The 26,236-nt window shown below is 36.8% G+C and overlaps 1 protein-coding gene across 2 annotated transcripts in view; it reads right to left on the bottom strand.

Moving 5' to 3' along the window:
* BAZ1A (bromodomain adjacent to zinc finger domain 1A) overlaps positions 1–26,236 on the bottom strand; it is a 64,886-nt gene that overhangs the window by 17,015 nt on the left and 21,635 nt on the right. The window contains exons 5-19 of one of the 2 annotated variants that reach the window (XM_066322121.1): positions 20,593–20,694; positions 18,597–18,684; positions 16,706–16,840; positions 16,075–16,177; positions 13,912–14,078; positions 13,060–13,155; positions 10,593–10,731; positions 9,981–10,127; positions 7,476–7,571; positions 7,122–7,346; positions 6,332–6,497; positions 5,953–6,066; positions 5,173–5,297; positions 2,948–3,556; positions 150–313 (exon numbers count right to left, since the gene is read on the bottom strand). In XM_066322121.1, the coding sequence (XP_066178218.1) occupies positions 150–313; positions 2,948–3,556; positions 5,173–5,297; positions 5,953–6,066; positions 6,332–6,497; positions 7,122–7,346; positions 7,476–7,571; positions 9,981–10,127; positions 10,593–10,731; positions 13,060–13,155; positions 13,912–14,078; positions 16,075–16,177; positions 16,706–16,840; positions 18,597–18,684; positions 20,593–20,694 (2,476 nt within the window). The remainder of the gene's footprint in view (positions 1–149; positions 314–2,947; positions 3,557–5,172; positions 5,298–5,952; positions 6,067–6,331; positions 6,498–7,121; positions 7,347–7,475; positions 7,572–9,980; positions 10,128–10,592; positions 10,732–13,059; positions 13,156–13,911; positions 14,079–16,074; positions 16,178–16,705; positions 16,841–18,596; positions 18,685–20,592; positions 20,695–26,236) is intronic. The other variant, XM_066322122.1, reaches the window with a different exon arrangement.

The raw sequence follows: 26,236 nt of genomic DNA, 5'->3' as shown, positions 1-26,236 counted from the left end.
AATCAAAGGATACAAAACTTTTAGCACCCATTACTGCCTCCATTTAATTTAATTATGCTTTTAGTAAAACCACTGCATGCAAGAGTTCTCATTTAAGTTACAGACTTGATGGCACCACTATGTTCCTACATTCTACCATTTACAAATACCTTAATAGCCCCCAATGTTCCTTGGTAGATCCTGTCTTCAATGTCCAAAAGAAAGTCCCTAAGTCTCAATTCAAGCTGCTTCTCTGCAGATAGGTGAGATCCATCATGGACATTCTGCATCCTTCCCCGTCCTACAGGAGGTCTGACGTCACTTTGAGGTTTTTCTGCAAGAACAGCAAGTCATTTGGTTTTAGTAGATCTTGTTCCTTTAAAGCAGCTGTTGGCAGAGGGAGCAACAGTACAAGACAGAACAAGCTGAGTACGTGGTTCAAAATTCCCTTCTTGTAGCTAGCTGCCAACCAACATCTGTGCCAACTAAGGTATCTGATTCAAGCAAGCAGGGTAATGATGACCAATAGATGGCCAAGAGATGATTGGCATCCACTCATTACAACACATGACAGAAATCCATGCTAAAGTAGTTCTTTTACTACTTAAAGTAGTTCTTAAAGTAGTTAAAAGTAGTTCTTTTAAAATTATTTTTTAAGTAGTAGATAAGTAACACCAACCTTGCTCTAAGTGCAAGGAGGAAAAAAAGAGAAAAACTCACATTTCTAGTACTTGATTGGTTTTGCTTTACAAGAGAACTCTTCAACTGTCTTTCCTGCATGTATCTTTTATCACTGAAACCCTTAAAATAAGCATGTGCAACTGAAAATCATAAAACCCAACAGAAAAGACAAGATAAAATCTCCTCTAAAAACCTAACCTTAAAACAATGCAAAAAGATAAGATGATACAGGCACAGACAAGAGTGACTGTGTCCTGTAATTAAAGCAGGAAAAAAAGAGCAAGACAACATGATAATTTATGAAAACAAGGTGAGAGCTGATGATAATGAGCTGTCAAGTAAAAACCTACTCCCAAGAGAAAAAAGTTCATGCAAAAACTCAAAGGCCACAGGAAAGAGCTGAAAGTCTGCCCAAATCCTAAATTAGTGCTTGCAAATCTGCATAGGTGGTGAACATTTTTGTTTACAGGATTTACATTAAAACCTTGGAGTGCAGTGATAAGAAGGTACATGCAGCAATTTAAGAGGGATTTAATAAATATAATACATAAAGCTGTTGCTAAGAAAGCATAAGATGAATTTCTAAGGTGCTCTCAATTGCTGAAACAATTCCCTGTAACTAAAAGTAATCCTGCAAATACCCTCAAATTGTAGACTACCAACTCTAATGCCTGGATGCGAGAAAAGTCCTTTTTGGTTTAAAAGCAAAGAAGAAATCCAGTATTTTTCCTTGAGCAGAACTAGAAAAGCAGCAATTGCTTTTCAAATAATTGACATGCAAAAGTTAGTGGATACTCCAATAAAAGCAAGTAATAGCACATATCAATTTTATTTCCAATCTCTTTTGAGCAGGAACTGGGAAAGGCAAAAACCCAGCCTCCAGTGCAGGAGAATCCCTCTTGTCCTGCAAGTGATTTGAGTGAAGGCAATAGGGCAGCATCTGGAGTCCACAGCAGAAAAGCTCCCAACCAAGTGCATCTACACATTGCTATTTATCCCTGCTTATCACACAGTGGTGTGGCACCATTGGTATTGGACTACTGCATTTGAATCTTCTTAATCTCTATTAAAGTGAAGTTCAAAGCTGCCTCTTTTTTTTTTTTTTAATGAAAAAATCAATACTATTCTACAGTTCTAAAATTTAAAGAGAAGAAGAAGAATTTGGGACTGTGGACATCAAGTTGCCTCAGAGAAGAAAGCAACACACAAATACAGAAAAAGGTGTGGCAGTTAAGAAAATAAGGATTCACATATACAAACTCAAACATATCAGAAGGTGGAGATTTTCTCACCAAAAAAAAAATGAAAAGGAAATAATGCCTCAAAATAAAGCTTAATTACTATGCAAAAACTCTGTCCTGTGGTAGTTTCCACCAAAAGAAATACTAGATGAGTTATAAATTTAGCAGTATCTGATGTGCTCACAGCATGTCCTAGCATATGCACTCCAGGAAAACAGAATTTGTGTCTGTTGTGAATAATTTTCCCTTGCCCCAGTACAGATAATCTCATATCCTCAAGGTAATTTGTCACACTTAGAAACAAAATGCAATTTCTTAAACATTACTCTAAGGACTATCACTTTGGTAACACTGTCTACCCACCAAGACCACATAAGCAAGCCAGCTGTAAGCCTGTCTGTGCAGAATTTTACCAGTGATTGGGGCCAATGCCTTGCCAATAAATGGCAAAATACTTGGCTAAAAGCAAAAGGAAAAATCCCTAAATCCTAGGTCTACAATGGTTTTCAGTACACTCCTATATTCAAAAACTCATAAAAACATCTGCTGTCCTGCTGTTTCCTTCTGAACTGAGTGTCTGCCAAAGGCAGAAAAGGGAAAATATCCCAGAAAAGAGTAATGCCACAAAATGCCATTGCACTGGTGTTAATCCATGTAACAACCAACACAGCTACATGGCTTTTTAGCACGTAGTAACTTTTATTCCTCAGTTAATCTTTTTCCAAAGCTAAAATTACTTCCTAAAGTTGTCTGTTTAAAAGCCAATCCCAGTTTACTAAGAAGTAAGATTACAGAAAAATTACTGCTTTTTTTTTTTTTTAGTATGAAACACCAGAAAATACCACAAAGGTCTGTCAAGCAGGAAGAGGAAAAAAAAAGGCAGGAAGGAAAAAAAACAAACGTGTTTTCCATCAAGTAAAAAAAAATGCTTAAGAATAATTCTTAGATCTTAGAAATTACAGTTCCATTAGAACTAGAGGTTTCTATAATATTATACAGAAGTTTCATCTGTAGAAGCAAATTAAGACCAAGAAACCTTCATTTACCTGGAATACGGAATTTCTCCACAGGAAAGCTGTTTAGCTGTTCATATATTCTACTTTTCTCTTGTAAAAGAGTTTCTTTTAAGGCACTCTCCCTATGTCCTCGGGAATTGAGAGCCTCTAGAAGTTGGTCCAGTTGTTCCCGAGAACTGTAAAAGCACCAACGGTTTGGTTTGTATACTGGCCTTGGCACCTCTACGACAACACTGGTGTGTGAATCTTGGTCAATATTGGAGGTAGATTCAGAGGATTTCAAAGACTCTCCAGTTTTACTGAATACCTGAGGTTCATTTGTGCAAGACTGTCCACTGGTCTGAAAAGAAGAGGTTCGAGGCAACAACATGTCTTCTGTGAGACCAGAATAGTCCTCCTCTACAAACAATCCAGGAACAGAAGGGAAAATCCAGTAGCGGCGGTACAGACGGTCACGACCCAACGGGGTGATATTTGTGCAGGCTGTTGCATTCTGAATCTTTTCTAACAGTTCCTTCTCTTTCTTTTGTTGTTCCTGTTTTAAAGCTTCTTCATCTTCAGCAGTAAGAGGTTCGCTCTTTTCACAAGTGGTCTCTCCTTGTCTTGTAAATTCTTTATATCCATTTTGCCCTCTCCTTCCTAAAGTTAAAAGAAGAAGTATGATAGCAATTAATTTACATTTTTTTTTAAACCAAAAACACAAGTAAAGGGCAGGTTTTAGTTTTGTCCCTTTCTGGTTATCCAAACTTACACTGTCAAAGACCATCAGTTCAGTCAAGAGACAATACTGTTTTTATTAAAGAAAAACTCAAGTGATTAAACCTCCATTCCCTTGAAGAATGGGTAGCCACTTCAAATACACATTCACTTTGCAGAAACTAGAATAAATCTCATTTACTGACACTATCATCTACAACATCATACAAAAAGAACTAAAATTTTAAGAAGGCAATAACTTATTACAGAAACATTTTATAAAGATGAAGTAAAATTCTAGCAATTTCACTACTGAGTACAAACTATGATTCTGACTTTATTTATCATACTCAAAATTATGATCTTAAACCCCCAAAGGTCTCAAGAAAGACCAGAATCCCTACACAGCAGTTTTTATGGCAAACTCAAGTATCTTACTTGATCACTTTAATTTTTAAATGTATTTACTTATATATTATTTTTCCCCCACTCCATTTGTACCAGCTGAAAACATTTCAGTTCACATCTTTAGTTTACCAAAGTATTAAGTCCTGGTAGTCATCTAGACCAGTATGTCTCATAACTGATGCATGCAACCTGAAAGGTGCTGTCATCACTCAAGTTCTACATGTTTCTAGAGTGACCTTCAGTTCCCTGGTTGTAGGAATGAAATAATAACACTTGTTTGCCAACAATCACAATGTCTCAAACATGGGTATTTGAGAAATGTGAGATTCTGTTTAGGACCTCATTGCTTTGCCATGACAAAGCTGTAACAGACATATAAATCTGTATTACTGAATGATTCAGAATTTCCATCCCAGGTACTGTTAGGTGTACAAGTTTGCAACTTAAGTCCACAATCATTCAGGACTTTCACTGGCACAGACACCAGCACAAAGTCTTCCCAGCAGAGACACAGATGAGCCAGCAGCCCAAAGCCATCAACAATTCATCCTCCTGTGGTGACATCTATGATCAGTTAGGAACAGCAGGCTGCACCATTTACTGCACTGCAGCTCCTACTAGCACACTGCTGAGGAAATTAAATCTAGGCATCAGTCTGGTTTTATTCTTGTATAAGAAGCATGCTGCTTCGTTAACAAAGGCAAACTACACCCAAATGCTTGATCTAATGTTTTCTTTTGAAATATCAGTTGGTTTTGCAGTTTACTCAAAAAAAAAATTAAAAAAAAAATCAAACCCACACTATCTCCTATTAGATGAAACTCCTACAACTCTCTCTGTAAGGGCAAGTATTTGTAATGGGTTTGTAGACAACACCATAACCAAGATTTTTTTAGACAAAAGAGGAATCCACACAGCACATATGGAAGACAAGAAGAAACAGAAGTGTGAAAGAACATACGGCTGACCATAGGAACTACACCAGGCTGGCTCAATGTACTTAACAGCCCATTATGATCATGTTTGAGTGTGGTTTTTTTCCTTAAAAGAAAATTACAGCAAAGGTTGATACTTCTACTATAAAACACAAGAGCTGGCCAGGTGCATGCATGCAGGTTCACAGGTACACAAAAAATTGATTACTGCATTACCTCTCCGTCGTTTTTTGTTTGGTCCCAGCTCTTCCTCATCCTCTGTGACTGTGTCCATGTCTTGCTCTTTACGCTCCATCTCCTTGCTCTCTGTACTAGTATCCAGGTCTTCCCGTTCCTCCTCCCTGACACAGTAAAATAAACAAAAGGTTACTAACTAACCAACCAGGCAATATCAGCTGAATGATAAAAAATAAAATATGGCACCTTTGACACGAACAGTACTTTTATCTCTCGAGTACTTAACTAGTGAAATACCTATAATGCTCTTAAAAATAACCTGTAAATCATAGATTATATTGAAACCCAAAAGAAACCCATTGAACTGTAAATGTGAAGTTCTATACTAAGGACTAAAACCTGCCCTTTGGTACTCACACATTCATTTGAAGCATATTATTATTATAATCAGATCATTTTTGGAGACAAAACGATCTGATTATATGATCTTAGTGTAGTTCTATTGCTGTAAATTTTTTTCATGTTTAAGGAAAGTTTCCTTCCAAAAATGTATATACCATTCTTTAAAATGCTTGCTATACATTTTTACCTCATCCAGCAAATATGATTAATACACTACAGAAACACAGGCACTTTTTACAAGGTAACTTTTTTACCAATTCTACACCACTATGAAGAAAAATGAAATGAACATTAAGGACAATATACTTAAAATATACCTTTGTATATGATCAAGTCAATGAAACTACATGTGAGGTCTGGCCACAAAGCTGAAAAGTGCTATATAATATACATCACAGCAAATACTATGTATCATACCCAACAGATATTTCTACAGCAGGAATTCTTTGCTCCTCTTCCTTCAGCTTTTCTTGTTTCTCTTTCATTTTCAACTCTTGTTCTTTTAACCTTTCTTCTCTTTTCTTACGTATCCTATTAGTAAGAAGGATATAGAAAACCAGTTGCAATTATTCTACTATCTGGTCTGTCCACATCTTTTTTATACTAAAACATCATCCAAAAATAGCAGCAACATGGGAAAACACAACATTTAGCACAACTAAGTTTCACTCCTGTCTACTGTCTCAGGAAATCAGCACAGAACAGACATTACTACTGTTTCTCATATTCCTTCTGCAACTGAGGGATTAACCTCATTTGCAGCACCAAAATTTAGTTTTCCACATCCTAGCTGTACCTTGCTGCTGCTGCCTCTCGTTCTTTGCGATGCTGTTCTGCCTTTAATTCCCGGAATTCCTGTTTTGCTTGTCGTAGCACATCAACAGAGTCCTCAATGAAATCTCGAGTGGACACCAGAGTCAGGAGTTTCCCACACAGAGCGTGAAGGATCTTCATCTTTTCTCCTAATAAAATTTGGACCGATGTTTATATTTCACTATGTGATTTAGCACAAGCCTAACTCTTACAGGCTCCAAACTGGATTTGTTCTCACTTAAGAACAAGTGAGCAAACATTTATAGTGCGTTAAGTGCATTTGCAGAGACATTTCCTGAAAGTTTACCTGCTTTGCTCAGAGCCTTTCTTTTTAATTTTTTAACTTTTACCACCAAAAGAAGTAGTAAAATGCAGTATTATCTTCAAAACAGAGATACAGGAACAGTAGGCAGAAAATTTTCTCCACTTCCAAATAATGAATAAAAGATGCAAATACAAACTGGAGGGGGGAAAAAAGCAAGGGCTGAATCAAACACTCTAGTGCTTCTCCCAGAGAGATCCCCTTATGCAAGTAACACTGACATTTTTAAAAGGGGAAGAAAGAAAAGCTGCTCAGAAGTAATGAGCCTGCCTAGCTCTGCAATCTCTGATGTGGTGGGACACATATGCTACATATGATCCCCAGAGATCCTTTCCAAACTCAATTATTCCATGATGCAGTAAATTGTCACCATTATTGGTCTGAAGCAGTTGCAAAATCGAACACTTAACGAGCAATCTAATAATCTCTAACATGTATTGTCTTTTATTACCTGGCAACAAATCATATACTGAGGTACTTGAAAGTTTCTTCAAGAGACCAGGATTACTTAATCTCAGCTCCATGCAAGCATCATCAGTAGTATCAAACCCTCCTCGTTTCTGGTAACGGTATTTTGCATTGGCTGATGTTATATCAGCACCTGATGCTAGAATGTGAAGCCTGAGAATCTCAGAAAGAGTGCAGCTATCAAGATCCAAGTTTTTCAAATTGCAGCCTACAGTTGAGAAGAATGAACAGTTATTTTATGCAGACATTTAAAATGTACATAAATATAAAAATTGTTCTTTAAAATACAGAGCAAAATAACAACAGTAACAAAACAAGAAGTGAAACCCACACATACCCTGATGTAACTGGGGCCATGCAGCTGCCAAAGTTGCAACTGCAGACAGTGCAGATTTTGTGGGGTCTGCATCTTCATCCAAAGCCTCTGTTAAATCTTTAAGGAAATAAACACTTTATTCTAGTGCAAATTAAAACTTGTGGAGGGGAGGAAAGGAAGCTGTGCTTTGAGAGTTGCAGACAAAGCAAAAAGAGGGATGATATTTACAGATGCATCAATGTATTCAAAACTCAATTCAACATCCATACAAAAATTTACAGATCTTTAAAGGCAACTAAAAAAAATCCAGCTAAGAGCTAAGGACATGCACCACATGCTATATATAGGAGGAACACCATAGAAGCTGTTAAAGCAACTGCAACACACAAAACATGCACAATGGCAACATAAAAGGCAGCAAGAACAAATGCAGGAACACGCTTGAAAGCACAGACAAGTAGCAATGCAAGAACATCTGTATTTCCTTTCCTCAAATGAACTGTTTTTCTTATCATAATTTTGTTTTTAGGAAGCATAACTCAAACCAATCATCTATTCTGATACTGGCCACCACCATTCACTTTTTATTTCCTATATGTAACTCAGATACAGCCTGTTCTGCACAAACACAATTACTAAGCCATTAAAAAAAATCATATTTCACCAAATCAAGCACCTGCACTTAATGATCATCATATGTAAGCAAACTGACCAGGAAAGCAGGGAAGTGAAAGAGAGAAACAGCAAATTCCTGTTTCTTAAACAAAGGTTTCCTCAGCACTTACAGGTATTTCTCCAGAGGGCTGGCAGAGTATTTTCAGCACTGTATGCTGTTTCAACAATTTCACTTTATTCAAATTCAAATTATTACGCTGTTAAAATCACCAAGTCAAAATAAAACCACAAATACAAACCATATAAACAATACATAAAATGCAAATCCACAACAGCCCTATACAACGATTAACGTTTGAAAACTGTCACCCAGACACTGCAAAATGGATCTCTGCACCTCCTCTCTCACTTTAACTATATAACACACTCAGAGAAAGCACTGTACACCCCAAACCACATATCCATGGTGTTCCCTGTTGCAGAAACTCTGCCTCTATAGAATTTAACTGAGCAAACATGCTGACTGCTGCTATTTTGGTTAGCCAGCATTACAAAGCCAAGACTATGTAATTCCTTTATGGGAAAGAAGATGTATAAACAAGAGTGACAAGAAATTAAAGCTCTGAGGCAAGTAAAACATAAAAATGAAGAGCCTTACCCATAACTCTGCTAAACTAGAAATGAAATGGCAGACTTTTGCAATTGTCAACCTCATGGTGTCAAATTAAAACGTGAAAGTTACATTATGGTTTTTTATGATCAGCCATATGGATAATGTAGAATCTAACAAACTATTCTATGATTACCTGATAATGGAATCCTTGCTTGTATTGCCAAGGCAGTACTCTCAGTAGTTAACAAATAAAGTTTAATTGCTAAATTCAACAGCAAGTAAAATACAATCTAAACTTATTAACACCGTCTCAAATCTGTAACTTTATTTAATGAACAAGAGCATTAAATAAATGCTCTTTATTTACTGGCTCTTAATAGCCTCTGTTATTGAAGATAGTGCCCAAGCTTTACATAATTTATAGACTGGACATAAATCTTAAGCATGAAAATAAACGAGCTTCAAGGGAGGAATTAAAAGAACCTTCATGTAACTCACACATCTGGCTTGCAGGGGCACCACAGAATTCACTCAACCTCAAACAAGGAGTTCTCTTATGTACCTACCTCTAATGAAATAAAGGCTCGTAGGATGGGTCAAGGCTTCTCCTTTAGTCAGCAAATTTGGCGGCCCATAAACACAGGACTACAAATTTGCAGTAAAGCCTGCACTTCCTTCTGATCATTGGTCAGTATGCACTAAATGCCTCTGAAAATGGGGGCAACATCAGCTTTAGAGCAAAGACCAAAGTCAGAGTGACTGGGAGAGTCTTTACTGAAAGAACACACATGGTAGTATCCAGGAGCTGTGGATGCATAACTTCAAGTCTTGAAGGACAATGAATATTCAATTCTCCGTAACAGTCATGCTGGGGAGTTTTAGTTTTTATTCTAGGTAAAGTTTTTTTTATAGGCACAGATACCTTTAAGAAGACTTAAGAAAATTACTTGTTTCCTGACCCTCAGGAGAAACATGTAAAAGTGCTGGAGGAAGAGACAGAAGGTAAAGATGCTTCCTGCACCTCTGATACACAAGCAATGCTGTTAAGAGCTCATTATGCTTTGCTGGATACAATCATAGTAACAATGAGCTTCCTTTTTCTCTATTCCCCCCAGACCCTGCAGTCCATGCCCAGTTTAAGGATTTAATTTCAGATTAAAGAGAAAAAACAAGCCCATTTACATACAATATCCATGCATAATAAGACAAGGTTAAACAAAGGAATGCCATAAATCATGCAGCTTAAAGTTAATTCCAGTGCAATTTCAGCTTTTCAGCAGTAAAATTAAAGATCTGACCTTTGGTCTCAGCATCAGCTATTTGATCTTTGGCCACTTCCTCTTCCTCTTCGGCCATTGCCTGAAAGATGGCAGTCAGGAAGAAAAACAGCAATTCACATAGTGGGCCTTCAGTGTCATTTCCTACAAGAGCTTCCTCTAAAACCTCTGTGAATAAAGTTTAAGAAGCGTCACTTTTGCCGCAAAGTTGGAAAAAAAATTATGTACTGAAGAATGAAAACATTTTTTTTTTCTTCAGGTATGATAACTAAATTATGTTTCCATAACTACATATATTATTTACTGCATATATTCCTAGAGTGATGGTATCAGAAAGAGTCCTGACTAAACACTGTTTTCTTAATATGTAATTCCCAAAAAAAAAGGCACAAGTAGGTATTTTGATGAGCAGAATAACAATTTGTATACCAAAGTGAATTAATTTTGATTTTACAAGTCCTTTGGAGTTGACCATGAACTGAAAACTGGATTGATATGCATGAGTTAGCACTGACAGATGAAAGCCAAGCAGATTCTCCAGTAGTGGTACTCGTGTGCACTTAAGATGTTTGGTTGTTTGGTAGAAGGGAAACTGCTGAAGTGGGGCACCTTGCCACATAAACCACAACTTGCCTAAAGTCACTCCTTCAGGAAATTCATCTTGAAGATCAAAAAGTTCCCCAAAAGCATGTAAAAACTCCAAAACCATCAGAGCATCACCAAAGATCTCAGGAGGAAGTCTCGTCTTCACTGGCATTGGAATGGGAAGTTCCTGCAAACCAAATGGGACCACTTAATACAGTATTTGGTTTGTGCAAAGTACACAAGCGATTAAAACCAAAGAGTCCATCATTCTAAGGAATGTATTTGTTGAGTTTCTCTACATTTTACTAAAGAGTCCCACAGGACACATCATCAGTTATCATGGAAACACTTGTGAAAGTACTAATTTTGGAAACCAGAAAGCATGCAACTTGAATGTAAAATTTTTGAGGAAGACATTTACTCAAGTCCATGAAGTTAATCCCACTACAAGTTAAGAATGTTGGCTGTCAAGATTTTTCCCTTATACCTGTATTATTTCATACGAGTTCTGAATGCCAGTTTCCTGAACTGTCTGGACAAGCAAAAATAAAGGTACTCTTAAATGTTACTTATAACTGCTTGCAAAGACAAGCAAACCAAACCCCCAACACGTTGACATATAAAACAAGCCCTACTAATACTAAAATATACAAGATCATGGCATTTGTAAAGCTCTTATGATAGCTGAAAATATATTAAAGAGAGCTGATGTAAGCACATGACAAAACAACTTAACAGAGACACCACCTCTGAATCACAGACAACAGGGTCTAAGACCATTTGATTTTGAAATTATTATCAAGATTTGTCTTCACTTACTATTTCTTAGCACACATAGTTGAACAATTTCCAGAATGAGGTCTCCTTTCCACAAATGTGGTAGCTCACAAACATTAAAAAGAAGAAAGCCAAATACTATGCTTCAGAAGAATATAGTATTTGATATATTTCCTAAGAAGGGAATCTTTTCAAAAGCAGTCCCCACCTAAACTCATCTTTATTTATATTCTCATCAATTCACAAAATAACAGATTATTTGGAGTTGGAAGAAACCACAAGGATCTTTGATTCCAACTCCTGGCTATGCATGGGACCATCCATGTAAAGAATCACACCCTGTGGACAGCTTTGTCCAAATGGTTTTTGAACTCTGTCAGGCTTGGTGTTGTGACCACTCCCCTTGGAAGCCTGTTCCAGTGCCCAACCACCCTCTGGGTGAAGCAGCTTTTTCTAATATCCAGTCTAATCCTCCCCTGGCACCACTTCAGGCCATTCCCTCAGGTCCTGTCACTGGGCACCACAGAGAAGGGATCAGTGCCTGCCCCTCCTCTTCTCCCAAGGATGTTGTAGACTCTGATGAGGTGTCCCCTCAACCTCCTCCAGGCTGAACAGACCAAGTGATCTCAGCTACTCCTCATATGGCTTCCTCTCCAGCCCCTTTACCATTCCTTTTCCCCTCCTATGGACACTCTCTAATAGCTTAATGTCTTTCTTATATTGCAGTGCCCAAAAACTCAAGAGTCCTCCAGGTGTGGCCACACCAGCAGAGCAGAGTAAGCAGAGTAGAGCAGCAATCTCACTGTTCTGAGGACATTGCTTTTCCACCCCTCCTTTTCTCTCCAGTAGAAATACAGCAGTACTGTTTTCACAGTTGGCTCTCCTTTCAGCAGTGGCCCTTTCTACATAGCTAAGAGTTTTCACACTCATTTTCAATGGCTATCCAGCTCTCCTTGCAAATGTGTTCAGCTCTCATATTCCTCCCAATCAGTGCTTTCACTTGAATTCATTTAACACTCTCCTTTATTTCCACTTAGCCCTCCTTGCACTTGTTCTGTTTCCCTGTGTATCTCAGTCTCTCATCCTTGTGTTTTTGATGATTTCCCCCTACCAAAATGAATCCCAATACAGCATACATGAACATATAACACTAGAAAATCTTCTGTTATGTACAGACACACTCTTGTGTGAAACTGAGGTTCTTTGAGAAGCAAATTCTTGTTACTTTCTACAGGTTTCCAGTATCATCACGAAAGATGCTCATTAAACATGATACATATAGCATCTCAGAGTGTATATATAGCTTATTGCTACAGTTTAAATCAAAAGAATGCTACAGGACATAACAAGCCAATGTCTTTTCCAACTTTTGCAGCCAAAAATTTAGTTTTTTCATTACTCAAATATTTTAAGTAAGTCACATTTGTTCTAAGTGAGCTCATTTTCTATACTTAACACAGAGGTCAGGTATACTCAATACCCTGCACTCAGTAATAGAGCACTTTGAAAATATTCTATTGTAGACTGAGCACAGCCTGTAATGCTTTTCTGGAGGTTGAAAATGCAGACACAGATGATCCTATTAACATTGCCACTGGGAAATATGTATTACACAAGGCAGGTGACTCACATCCTCTAGCATTCCAGTCAGATCTAGATTTGCCTCTGCATTAAGGAATCTAATCCATCTGGGGACCCTGCAAACAACAATGTTCAGCCATTCCAAATTCAATCATACCTTAAGGTCATCACACTCCATATCTTCTCTAGGCTTACTCCACTGTTTCAGGTATTCCACATATTTTCTTTTTTCCTCACGCAGCTTCTCTCTTTCCTGAAAAGAAACCAGTCACAATTGTATGTAATTATTGTTACCTGACCTTATTGCAGTTTTCTAAAACTGCACCACTTAGTATTCAATCACACTGAAAAGTAAATTATCACATTTAATTAGAATGGAGTAATCTATTTATCTTTCTTTTGCATAAAATGATACTGGCAAAAAAATTAAATAAGGTGACACTTCACTGGATTAGTTGTTGCTTTTGTTGGGGGGTATTTTGGGGTTTTGATGGAAATGGAGGAAGAAAAAAAATCCAAGATTAGACAGCATTTATGAAAATAAGATCGTGAATGTGGCTGTACTAAAATACAGTGGAATGTAAAATTTTTTCATATTCAAGTTGACAAAAAGTTATTTAGCAATTTACATCCAAAGAGAATCCACACATAAATCCACAACCATTAGAATATGCTGTCTATCTAATGCAGAACAGACTCTTCAAAGAGAAGACAACCATCAAATTAAATAGTTTTATGCATTATTGGAAAAAAAACCCCAAACCCACCACATTACTTCTAAAGTAAGTTCGAATTAAAAATGAACTTCTGGCAAACTAAAATTACAGAGAATGTAAACCAGAAATACAACCCATCATCAAATCTTGTAACTGCCTATTCTTTTAAAATGCATTTCTAGGAACTGACAATGATAAATGGAAAATAATTTGAGACAGCAACTAAGAAACAAGGAAACTAGAAAGCCATTATACTGCTCCAATATGAAACACATATAGTTCAAAAGCATTACTTTTTCTTTTTCTATTTTGAGTCTCTCTTTCTCTTCTTTCTTTTTCATCCTTTCTTCTTCCACAATTTTCTTTAATTCTTCTCTCTTCTTCTCCTTATCTTCTTTCTCCCTTTTCCTAGCTTCTATAGCATTTGCCTTCTCTTGTTTTAATTTAGCTTTTTCAAAAGCTATAAAGGAAAAAAAAAAAAAACAAATCTAAGTTATTATTCCTTTTGTAAAATGTTAGTTTTAACTGATAAATAGACTGATCTTTTAATAATTACCATATGAAAAAGATACTTGTTATGAAGACTGAATTGTTTCCACACCAACCAGAAATTCAAACACTTGGGAGTTCCTTACAGAATCAGAGTTTCAAGCATACGTATTAGATACATTTTATGAGGTTGTCAACAGGTAATAAAGTTAAATATATCTGATTTTACGAGTATACTGAAGGTTATTACTTGTTTATTGGTTTCTACCAATTGACATATAAAGATGGGAAGTGATTCCAATGTATAATTACAGCAACATATTTAGTAATGACTAGTTAATAAACCATGTCACAACCAGCTGTGGCACACAATTGTGAAATATCTGTGATAGTAAAAGCCTTTAAATAACTGATCTTTAAATATTTAGTTATTACCAAATTACTGAAGTCAATACATTTGAAACCTGGGTAGTAGTTCAGTATGTTTTGCTCAAATTTTACTTCAGTTACACAGTTTAAGCTGAACTTTAAATGACAGTAAATGCTACTGCCTGAAGAAATGCAGATTTCTTTGCAGTCATGTGGAAGAACAACAGGATCCAAATTTCCACTTTCTGTGCCTATCAGCCCATACACAGGCTAACAAATAAAATGTGGTCTTACTGTTTTAATTGAATAAACAGAAAAGCTAGACTCGTAAGTGAATGAAATGAAAAAAGATCCTTACTCTTACCAAATGGATAGTACTAACAAGAAAGACTTTTATTATATTTTCCTATAAGATTCTGAAAATGAGCTGGGTTCCTTCTGCAAAAAGCTACTGCACACAGCAGCAATGTCTCTACCTGGCCAACAAATGCAGCAAAGCTGATCCCCAGGGTCTTCAGCATATATAAAAAGGTTAATTTTTCAAGGTACATGGTATTTTGCTACCTTTTCACATTGTGAAAATGTGACTTCTAGTCTTCTAGAAGCTTGTGTCCACACAAGAGAGGAAGCAGCTTAGACTCTGATCAACCATTACCTTGGTCTATGCTGTCATGAACAAACAGATGCTTGCTGTGCAAGAATGTGGACACACAAATTTAATGGAACACATGAAATTCTATTGTCCCCATCTCCTATAAAGGAAAGGCCCAAAGCAGTGTCAGACAACTTTGCTGTTATTTAAGCAGATGTTGGACTAAGTAACTTCTAAATGTCCTTGCCATGTTAAAAAATGCTATGCTGAAGGAAATGAGAGGCTGGAACCAGAAGTTCACTAAAATATTTCCACAGATGAAAGCCTTTTCCTTAGGAAGGACACGAGTAGTTACAATCCAGAAGAATATCTCCTTGTATGACTTTGTCCAAAGAAGACTTACCAGTTTATCTAGTTAAACCCAAACAAAGGGCATATAGGTCCCCTTACTTCATTTAAAATAAAATTTAAATTGATCAGGAAGAGGTCAAAACTAAGCCAAAATAATTCAGTCAGTCCAAACTAAAAATCTCTGAAGTGATTTGTGCTGTTTTAAACCAAAAAGAAACCAGAATACATTTAGCTGCTTTGAAATTTTGAGATTCCTGTATGAGGAAAATGCAGAAATGGACAAACTACTGGATTTGTGTCACACATTGATGTTTTGATATACCTTCAGCTGGTAAAATTTATACATGACTTCACCATCCAAGCTTCTACAAAAGATTATTTAGCTCTTTATTTATCTCAGAGAGAAATCAACACAGTTGGACCACAAGCTTCCTACATTTCCCCAGTTTAGTCAACTAACAAGGAAAAAACAAAATAAAACCAGGAAACAAGCATGCTAACTACTGAAAGGAGCACTTGGCAACAGTGGCATGGTAGTACACTCTTAATATATTTTCTCTTTGAAAGGTACAACCCCAAAAATACTATAATTATGGCCTGCTCTCAAACCTGCAAAAACTGGTTCTACTGGTCATATGAGTAAACTTCAACTTACCTATGGCCTGCACATCTTCTTTTTGCTTCTGGAACCTTGCCCTTTCCCTTGATACTTTACTTTTGTTTGCTGGGGTGTTTTGTTTAGGTGTAATACTGTCCTCCTGACAGAGAATTTGGAGGTAGAGAGGAAAAACAAAGAACATCATAACTACAGTGAAATGAACAGCAAAAGAGATTCCCTATTTTTCAACTGTTCTCTAGAACACATGAAGTAGTATAGTGGACTGAGAATCCCAGTGTTTAAATACAGCAAGTGACATACCTGGATCTGAGGGGCAAGTGACATAATTTTATCTGAGAGTTCAAATTAAAGCTTTTTAGCAAATTATTTATTAACCCCAGAATGGACAAGTACTCTGTCATCACAACACACTGGAAAACTAGTTTCTCAATGGGATCCCAGAATAATGACAAAAATAAGAAGGTAACATATCAAGTATGACCCCTTTTGCCAGCTTAACAATAAAGCAATTACTTCAAGAGTAATTGTGGAAATATCCCAACTGCCCTCAAAATAAAAAAGCCCAATGTCAACCCTGTATTTCAAACGATCTGAAAACTCAGACAAATGGAAGAACTTCCTAGTCTATGAAGTGTTTTCATCTGGGATTAAAAATGTTATTACTTACAAGACCTGCAGATGCCCTCTTTGGAGGTCGCCCTCGCCGTCTGCTTGCAGGACTGAAGATGAATGTGGGTGGTTCATCAGGAAAGAAATAGGAGAAGTTTTGTTCTGCTAGATTGTATTTTTCAATTGATGTTGCCTTAGTAAGAAAGATGAAAATAGATACATTGTGAAATTCTTACCTTTTAATAAATATAAGCTGATTAATCTAAAGCGCAGCTAATTAATCAATCATTAATTCACAAAAGACAATAAGAGTAACCATATCCACAACTGCTTAACTGAGGATAAGAAATAACACTCTGAAATAGTGTAAGTGAAGAGGTAATCTACCAAGTGGATAATGATAATGATGTATGCAGCACATATCTGAAACTAGAATTTGGCTTTGTTGGGCAGGATGGTGTTTCTTTATGTGCCTTTTAGCAAACACAGTAACTTCCTAGCAAGTTACTGAAGTGTGTCAAGAATAAATTTTGACAGCTAAAAGCAGAAACTTAACCTATTGAAGAATTACATAATTCTCTATTACACAGGTACTTCTTTCTGGAGGAAGATTTTTCCAAATTGTCAAAAGTTTCTTTTCAAGTCTATTTTCTCAACCTGATGACTTCAGGAAATCTGCCCTTATGGGGCAATACAGATGAGGATACAAAGGAGACATTCCAAACAGCACATGTTCACATAACTGAAATGCAAGAGGACAATAAGCCACTCCACAGAAAGCACAAATAAAGACAAGATGCCACATATACAGACTATAACAATTTTCCTGAGGCTCCAGAAAGCATCACTTAGAGATCACTAGTCCTTAATGTGGAACAGTGAACTGAGTAAAAAGGACCACTAACAAGCCCAAGGAATGGGGTGGTTTATCTCTCTCAGTTCTGTTTTCTTCTATTTCCATTTCTTTAGAAGAGACAGACTCTCGAGTTACACATTTATTTAGAAATTCATTGCCTTTGTTGTTTTCCACAACTTTCAGAGGCAAGACTCTCACTGACTCTCATCTCTTCTGAGCCTTCCTGTGCAGAATGAGCAGTTACACAGCTGTATGAGAAAATAACAGACATAATAAAAAGCCCTGCTACTTTCTAAAAACAAGAAGATAGCAGGGATTTCAGGGTCAAGGTTGCAATACACAGGGAAGGAGTCCAGGATCTTTTGTGGTACAGCAAGCAAGGCAAGAGAAATTGCTGCCTTGCATGAAAAGCTGTTCAAATTCTCAGTCATCTGAGAATGCCCACTAAGATGTGAACTTTAGTCTGAGTTGTACTAAGTATTGCCATATATCCAAGATTACAAAAACATGCACAGTCAACATCCAAGGCCTTGTCAAAACCCCATTCCAGCCACCTGAACTCTGGTACTTGTCTCACTGAAGATCTGGAGACTCAATTCAAAGTTTCTATTTATCTATTACAAAACATTTTCCAGCTAAAAGCATTAGAACAGAATAATACTGGTTTACTGTACCAACAGAGAAACAATTCGTTTTTATTTGACTGAGAAGTAGCAACTGCATATCTTGAAGAATGAAAACAGTTCATGTGCTAGACTAATCAAAACTATATTATGTTTTAACAAATAAATTTTTTCTAGATAAATGTTCTTTTATTTTGGGGACTTTTTTAAACTAGTAGCCAAAGAAGAAATTAAAGAATTATGCCTCATGACCAGAAAAATTACCATCTTGTTTACAAGCAGAAGTTAAAACCTGGTTTTGAACAAAAAAGTTGAAGTATTCACTTTTAATTTTGGAAAAGTGCATTATACTTACGAAAAGTTAAATTTTATGTAGTTTCAAAAAGGAGCTGTGAGCAGCTAGGAGAGAAGAGCAAAAAATACTAAACAGTGTCAATATTCTATCCAATAAATTATTTCTTCTTGCTTACCTTAGCTTTAATTACTCCATCATGTGGTTCACAGTGTTGTTTCAGAAAAAGTTTAAGTCTATCACGAGAAAAGAGATGTTTCCTCCGGCTGTATTAGGACAGAAAGGTAGTATTATCAACTAACATCTTGAATTAGTGTTTAAGTACAGCCAAAAAATGTGCAAGAATACATGTGAAAGACCATACTGATCTGATTGATCTTTTTCTTATTTTTCTTAATTATAAATAACACCCTTACTACTGTAATTAACAACCATTCTTTAAAACCCCAACTGAATTAAAAATTTCCTTATAAATAAAACAAAAGCCAAGCAGCACACACAGAGTTGGTTTGTGCATCTGCAATTTTTATTTTGAAGATCCTATTACACTGTCTTTTTTAAACACCCTTTTGATTCATGGGAGATCCTCCAAACACTTCTAAAAATTCCTAAATAAAATCCAAGTCTGATTGTTTCAGAAGAGAGGGAGGACAAACAAACAAAACAGGGACAGCAGGAAAGCAGCATTCACATCTCTCATGCAGGGAGGCAAGGCAACAAGTGACAAGGTGAATTCACACACTTCTCAGTCAAGCTATGCCACTTCTTTTTACAGGACAGTGTGCAATCTACAGGCTCCTGACATTCCAGGGAACCTGCATTACTTCATGGGAAGGAAAAAACTTCACTACACAGGAAGTAGTTTATGAAAAAACAAATCCTGACTTGTGCTGGAACTAAACGACTTGTAATCACACAAATTTCCAGCATCCAGTTTATGTAAAATTTTGATGCAAAATCTACTCTAAACATATAATTTAACTGAACTTGAGACAAAATTTGTTTTTAAGAAGGAAAACCTCTACACCTTTCTATTTTAAAAGCAATCTGATTGCCAGTGTCTGCTCCAACATTTCAAACCAGCAAAGCTACCAGAGTGCTCACACCACCAATAGTTCCTTATTATTCTTATTACTAGGGTTCTCAAACTTTTTTACACCTACTCCATCAATCACAACAGTAGCCAAGGTATCAGAAGTCACAGCATTGCAAAATGCAGAATATATAAAAATTTTCTTAAGAAAGGATGTTCTTTGATGTTTGATCTTCATATACTTTCAGGTCTTATGAACACAAAGGGAAATTTAATGCATGAAAGAGAGAGCTTGGTTGTTAGCTACTGCAAGTGATGTCCAGGTGTTAGAAAAATAAATTACTTATTGGTAAAATTACTTTGTTAAGGTTTAGAGCTGGACATGTTTCAGTGGTCTCAGACCTGGGGAGAGGTTATCAAAGCTTGGGAAGAAGAATGCCCACTGACAGTGGACACAAAGAATGCAGAATTTATGGGTCACAAAGACACCTAGGAATTCCCAAGGGAAGGAAACCCAACCAAGCAACTGTACTGAATCAGCTCCAACTGGGTATAAGGCAATTCTGCAGGGGGAAATCTGCAGCCACTGACTCAGGACCACAAACACAAGAAACACACTGACTCAAAGACTGAGCATGTGGACTAATTACCATAAGATGCAGTAATTAATCAATTAATTGGAGTCATTAACCAATAGAAAATAGAATACTAATTAGTAAGAGAACTATGTAACTTGTAGCCAATGAACACTGACTCTTTTGCTTGCTAAAATACGCTTGATTTATGGAATACCACTGATCATCTTGGCTTATGCATCTCTGAAATAAATGCTCAGTGTCTCTCTTGAGTGTGTAATTATTGGCTTCTTGCACACTGGGTAACTAATCCGATTTCTGCAGACAACAACAGCAGGTCTCATCTGTGCACCAATGAAAGCAGAGACTTGCAAGGGGCTGGTACCTGTGTTAATGCTGGCAAAGCTTGGAATTCTTGATACAGAAGGCCTATATTACAGTATTTTGTTCCAGTGCTTTTAATTAACAGCTCTGACACTGTTTTAAAATGCCATTTTATATCAAAAACATCTTACACAATTCACAGTTACAAAGCACAATTTTAACTTCCACATACTAATTTTTACCTTAGTTGAGATGCTTTAACAATAACGGGTTCATATAAGTGTTTTTTAATAGGTTGGACTTTGTATTTGAACAAAGAAGGATCAATTATGGCTTTCTTCTCCCTAGGAAAAAAAAATTAAAAGTTTACATTCACATATCAGCAGCATCATATTTTACACATTTAATATATTTATATGCTAACACAATGGACCTCTTGAAAATACCCAGATTGTAACTTCCTTTGATAGCAAAGAGGGCTTATTAATTTGTGCCAAGTTTTCTGCTACTATATTTAAATCTGCATTAAATCCAGTTCCTGCAAGGAACAGGAAGAGTAATGAAGGATGTTTTCTTAGCAAGGAAATGGTAGATAAGGGAAGGAAGAAAGAGAGAGAGAAAAGTAAGGACACATCCCTATAGTTCACACAATTGTCTCCTTAATACTCTCAGTACTCATGATGGAAACAGGAAGAAAAGAAAAAGGCAAAAAAGATGAGGAAGGAGTCCAAAAGACAGAAATAAAGAAAATCAATAAAACCAGTAGCCCCATATCTACGGAATGCATTGTAAAACAAGCTCACCTAAAATATATTTCCAAAATAACACTTCACCAACAACATAAAATAGTAGAAAGTAACAAATCATAAGGCAGCATATCTACACTTCAAAATAAATGCTTATCAGGTTACATTCTTTATTATCCAAAGTGCACGTCCCTTTTACAGGTATTGCTACAGACAACTAGATTTTTTTCCCCCCTCATGGAAAATATTTCTTCAGTTTTAACATAACATCAACTGTTTTGTTACACCTCTTCCTAGGTGGATAACACCCAGATATGGTGTACTACCAAAATTTACACCTTTACAAGAAAGAGAAGGGGTTTGCCATAGACAATATACTTCAAGAAGGGTAGTGTATTTATGGACAAACTTTATGAACAGAGCTAAACTAGTAAGACTTTATTTAAATAATGTTGCTTTTTGGCATTAAACAATAGAATTAACTTCTCCTGAGGTGACAATCTGTAATCACGAGTTGTACTGCTTTATCAGGAAGAATTCAGTCATCATCTTATTTAATCAAGAAGAAAAGTTGAGCAGCTATGTAGATGAACTAGGAGATTCAAAACTATGTATTTCATCATTGTCAGCCCTTCCAACATTTACAAAATGCTTTCAGGTGGTTTGTGACAAAAATAAATAGTACATCACTTGCTGTTCTTTAGCCTTGTGAAAAACATGCACAAGATGTTGAGATCTCTACTTTGCAATGCTGCTGAAAATAAAATCTGCATTTTTACAATTACAATTGTAATTGTAAGTTAAAAGATTACAATTCTTGTTTTCCCTCACTAGTTCTGTGAAAGAAAATTCAAGAAGTGGTAACATTCCAGTGTCTAATAAATATATAAATTAATACAGATTCAATGAAAAAGTACTCATTCACCATTAGTGTCATTTCACAGGAGAAGAATTTGCAAAGTTCTCAAGAAAAATACTTGAAGTCTGAAATTGAGTCACTTGGACCAAACACAGTTAAAGAAATGTAAAGCAAAAAGCCCACCCAGCTCATATTAGCAGAACAGAGATCAACTGTAACCCAGTATATCCACTGGCAAGATTTTAACATCTCTACATAAGTTTGTTAAAAGAGCTTTCATATTCTGGTCATACCATGATTTGGTCTTCCATGACCAACTTCAGTGTCAAGACAGGAAAACTATAGTAATGAAGGCTGTCCCTAGGAATTTGTGGAGAGTATGAAAGACAAACTTGCACCTCATCACACACCACTGAGTTTCCAGTCCTTCAGTCTAGCAAGTTGAAGAATGACAGTGTTCAGATACAAAAGAAAAGGCATCAGAGTACCAATACTAAACCAAATGTATATCAGCCTATTTATACATTTTGAATAGATACTAAGCTTCAATATTGTCTGCAATCAAATTCAGGGCCCAAAGAATAATCAAATTTTCAACTCTTTATTGTTAATCTTTACTTCTTAGTTTAAGTAAATCTTTCTCAGCTTCAGTGGATCATATATAATGGTCCAAACATAATTTCAAAACACACTACATTCTTCCCGCTTAGTTTCTGAGTTTCCAGTTACTATCCCAAGAAGTAAATATATTCCTGATATCCTCCTCCAAATTTACAGTAAAAATTTTGCTTAGTGCAAAAGAGGAAGAAAAAGGTCATTCAATACACATAGAAAGCTTTAAAAATTATATAGGTTATCTAATAGCTTTGGTGTAAAACCTTTTTTTTTTTTAATACTTTATTTTGTAAAGCATTATACATACAAAACTCATTAGAGTTAGCAAGGGTTAGACCCATTTCAGAGCAAAGATCCCTTACAAAAACCTTCACAGCACAGCTCTGACACACAACCAAATCCAGAGGAAAAAACACAAGAGTATTTTGTAATTTAGTAGGTAAAACCCACCACTGATTCACACATATTACACCAGTTTCTACTGCACTCAAGTGAATGTGGCTAGTACCTGTGTCAGAATCTTGCATTTTTATTAAGGTTATACTGAACCACTGACAGGTAATAATCTCATCAAGCCTTCAATTACTCTGGCACGGTGACAACATGACTTGAACTAAATTTCTTCTTACACTACTGCTGTGCCATATTCTGACAGCACTAAGGGAGCAGAACCAGGGAACTTCTGAGACCTCAGAAACACAGAATAGTTAAGGTTGGCAAAGGCCACTAAGATTGACTCCAACTACCAACCTGGCACCACTGTGGTCATCACCAAACCACATTTTCAAGTGCCACATCCACATGGTGTTCTGAACACTTCCAGGGATGGCAATTTCATGACATCCCTGGGCAGCCTATTCCAATGCCTGATGTTTCAGTGGAGAAATTTTCAATGTTATCCAATGTAAACCTTCCCTGGCACAATTTGAGGCCATTTCCTCTTATCCTGTCACTTGCTACGTGGGAGAAGAGACAAACCTCCTCCTCACTACACCCTTGTTTCAGGTGGTTGTAGGGAGTGCTAAGATTCCCCCTGAGCCTCCTTTTCTCCAGACTAAACAAACCCTGCTCCTTCAGCCTTGTTCTCCTCAATAACCTTGTCCAGGACACCTGTCTACACCTTCTGGTCTGAGTCTTGCCACAGCTATCTGTATCTTACCGCATTGAGAGAAGTAGAAAAATGTCACTGAAAAATACTGAGCGTTAGAGGATCTGGAATGCTGTCCTAAAATGACTGCTTGCCCCACTTTTTCAGAAAAAGGCAGTGGCTTTTCTTTCTTCTCTTTGACTGAATTTGGGAATGGAAAAAGCTGCCTTGAAGAATGCTAGTTAAATAACACAATCACTTTTGGTCTTGTCATGCTGCAGTGCAAGCCTTACACAGGGGTAACCTGTCAGTAAACTGATTCCCACAGCAAAGCTGCCCCTGCACATCCTTGGAGGTTGGCACTGACAATTGGACTGAGCAGTAATAACAACTGCCCATTTGGAACTGCAAATATTTTATGGAACTTAAATAAAATTTCAACAACAAAACACAGCAAGCTGAAGACCGTAAAGAACAACACTCTAGGGACAAGACGACAGCACTCTGCAACAAAATCTTGACTTTTAACTTTTTGGTGAGGATTTTAAGGCACCTTTGCTCCAGGTACTTTGGTCTTTCCTTATAATATAAAGAGAACTACCCATCATCATTATTCTTGGATTCAAGCAATGGAGGAATGAGAGAGGAAGAAACAAAAGAGAAGAATTAAAGATGAACAAAGAGATACTGTACTGAAGATATTTAATGACAAGCTATGTCCACATTTTGACATACCCAGTTCCTAATTTTTTTTCCAAATACAGTTAAATAACTCATTTGAAGATAGTAAAGGGCCTGGATGGTAAGGTTCCACTGACATTATTTCCAAAAACTGTTACCTCTTAGACACCAAAATCTGCAGAAACAATTAGCCCTTCCCCAAAACTGATCTTCAATTCAAATTGAACAAACACCTGAATTTACTGCCATAAACCAGCCAGCAAACCAAGATTATTTTTTTCTAGTATTTCTGATGATGCTTGATGATTGACACTACTCACAGCCCTGCCAAAAAGGATGCCATGAATAATTAAGTTGCATGCATTTGGCAAAAAGCCCCTCAATCTCCAGGCTGCTGCTGAGTGCTACAAGCGAACACAAGAGTTCAGCCTTACCTTCCAAAGTCTAGCAGTTGAAAAAGTATGACTACTGCTATTCCATGTGACCACTGAGCTAGGGTACCAGAGGTGCCCAGGGCATAGTATAAATATTTTATGAATTTAGAAGATTGCTACCTTTTGCTTTGTAACCCAGGCCTTAGAATCCAGCCTGTTTTTCTGAGGGAAAGTAAGAGCATCACAGCTTCTTTCTTCCCATACCACCTCAACTTTTACTGCAGAACACAACAGAAAAAAGTCAGCAGGAACATTTGTACAGACTACATGGCTATTTCTGCCCCACGCAGACAGGAGCAGGGTCACAGAAAGGCTGAGATCTCTAATGACATCTATTTTCAGTTAAGATTCTCTAGCCTTACAGATTCTTTAGGAAAAATATTTGCAGATGGCCCATCAATCTGTGCTGTGCTCCCCTCCCCCTTCCTCACAAACACCCTGAGCATCTGCTGTACCATTGTTTAACAGCACTGCAGCTTTGCACAAAGGCTGGGTCTCAAAACCTGGAGATTTGTGTGCAGGCTGAGGCAGAACTGTCCTGCACATATCAGCTTGACATGGGGCCCAAGGTGACTAACATCCATACTCCCCACATGCAAGTCTCTCCAGAAACAGCAAAATATAATCTCTGAAAGATTAGGGCTGTAAAACAATGTTATTCAGTTCAGTGGGGTTTCTCATTGTTATGAGCAATGGTATAAAGAATCTTATATGCCAGCCTACAAAATTTACAACAATGCTTTTCTTACAGATAGGTTTTACACATACAGCAAATAATATTTTTCAAGTCTGCATATACCCAGAATATATCTAGAAAATAACTGTTACTACACTCTCACTTTTGTTATAAATAGACTCACTTAGATGTTACAGTAAGCATTTTAAAGTCACAAGAGGTTTGCAATTTAAGTTGCAGCATAAATGTTAGTTAGATATGTCATAGAATACTGCTTCAAAAGCCTGTATATTCTCACAAGAATTCCCCTTCTAAGAGAAATAAATGATTTTCCCTCCCTTCTCTGCACTGTCAAAATAACTAATCAGCTGGGGAGAACCACAGACTGACTGGGAGGGCAAGACTTAGTCTTACCACAAGCTCTGTATGCATGGAAGTGACAGCACTGTAACAGGATCAATCCTACAGTAAGCTCTGTGCATGCTTCCCTAATTCCAAGAATAACCTCCTTTCAAATGCCACATGCCTTTTGGAATACTGAAAATACATTCATTTCTTCAATTATGTATGACATCTTCATGAACAGCTTAGACACTGCCTTCAAGAAACAGCAAAGAAATTTAAAAATTATTTATCAAATGTTATTTTCTTAACCAAGCGAGGAGCTCCACCCTCCTTATTCTAGGCATGTCAGGACATGACTTCATCATGAAGCAATCAACAAGATTAACTTCTGCAGCCACGTGACATCTTACAGTCAATAACAGTTCATGGAAAGCCTGTGTATT

This window comes from Sylvia atricapilla, chromosome 6 (genome assembly GCF_009819655.1).
Source record: "Sylvia atricapilla isolate bSylAtr1 chromosome 6, bSylAtr1.pri, whole genome shotgun sequence".
In the NCBI taxonomy this organism is placed as follows: Eukaryota; Metazoa; Chordata; class Aves; order Passeriformes; family Sylviidae; genus Sylvia; species Sylvia atricapilla.
Note: the sequence above shows the minus strand (reverse complement) of the source record. Positions and strands in the feature narration are given on the sequence as shown.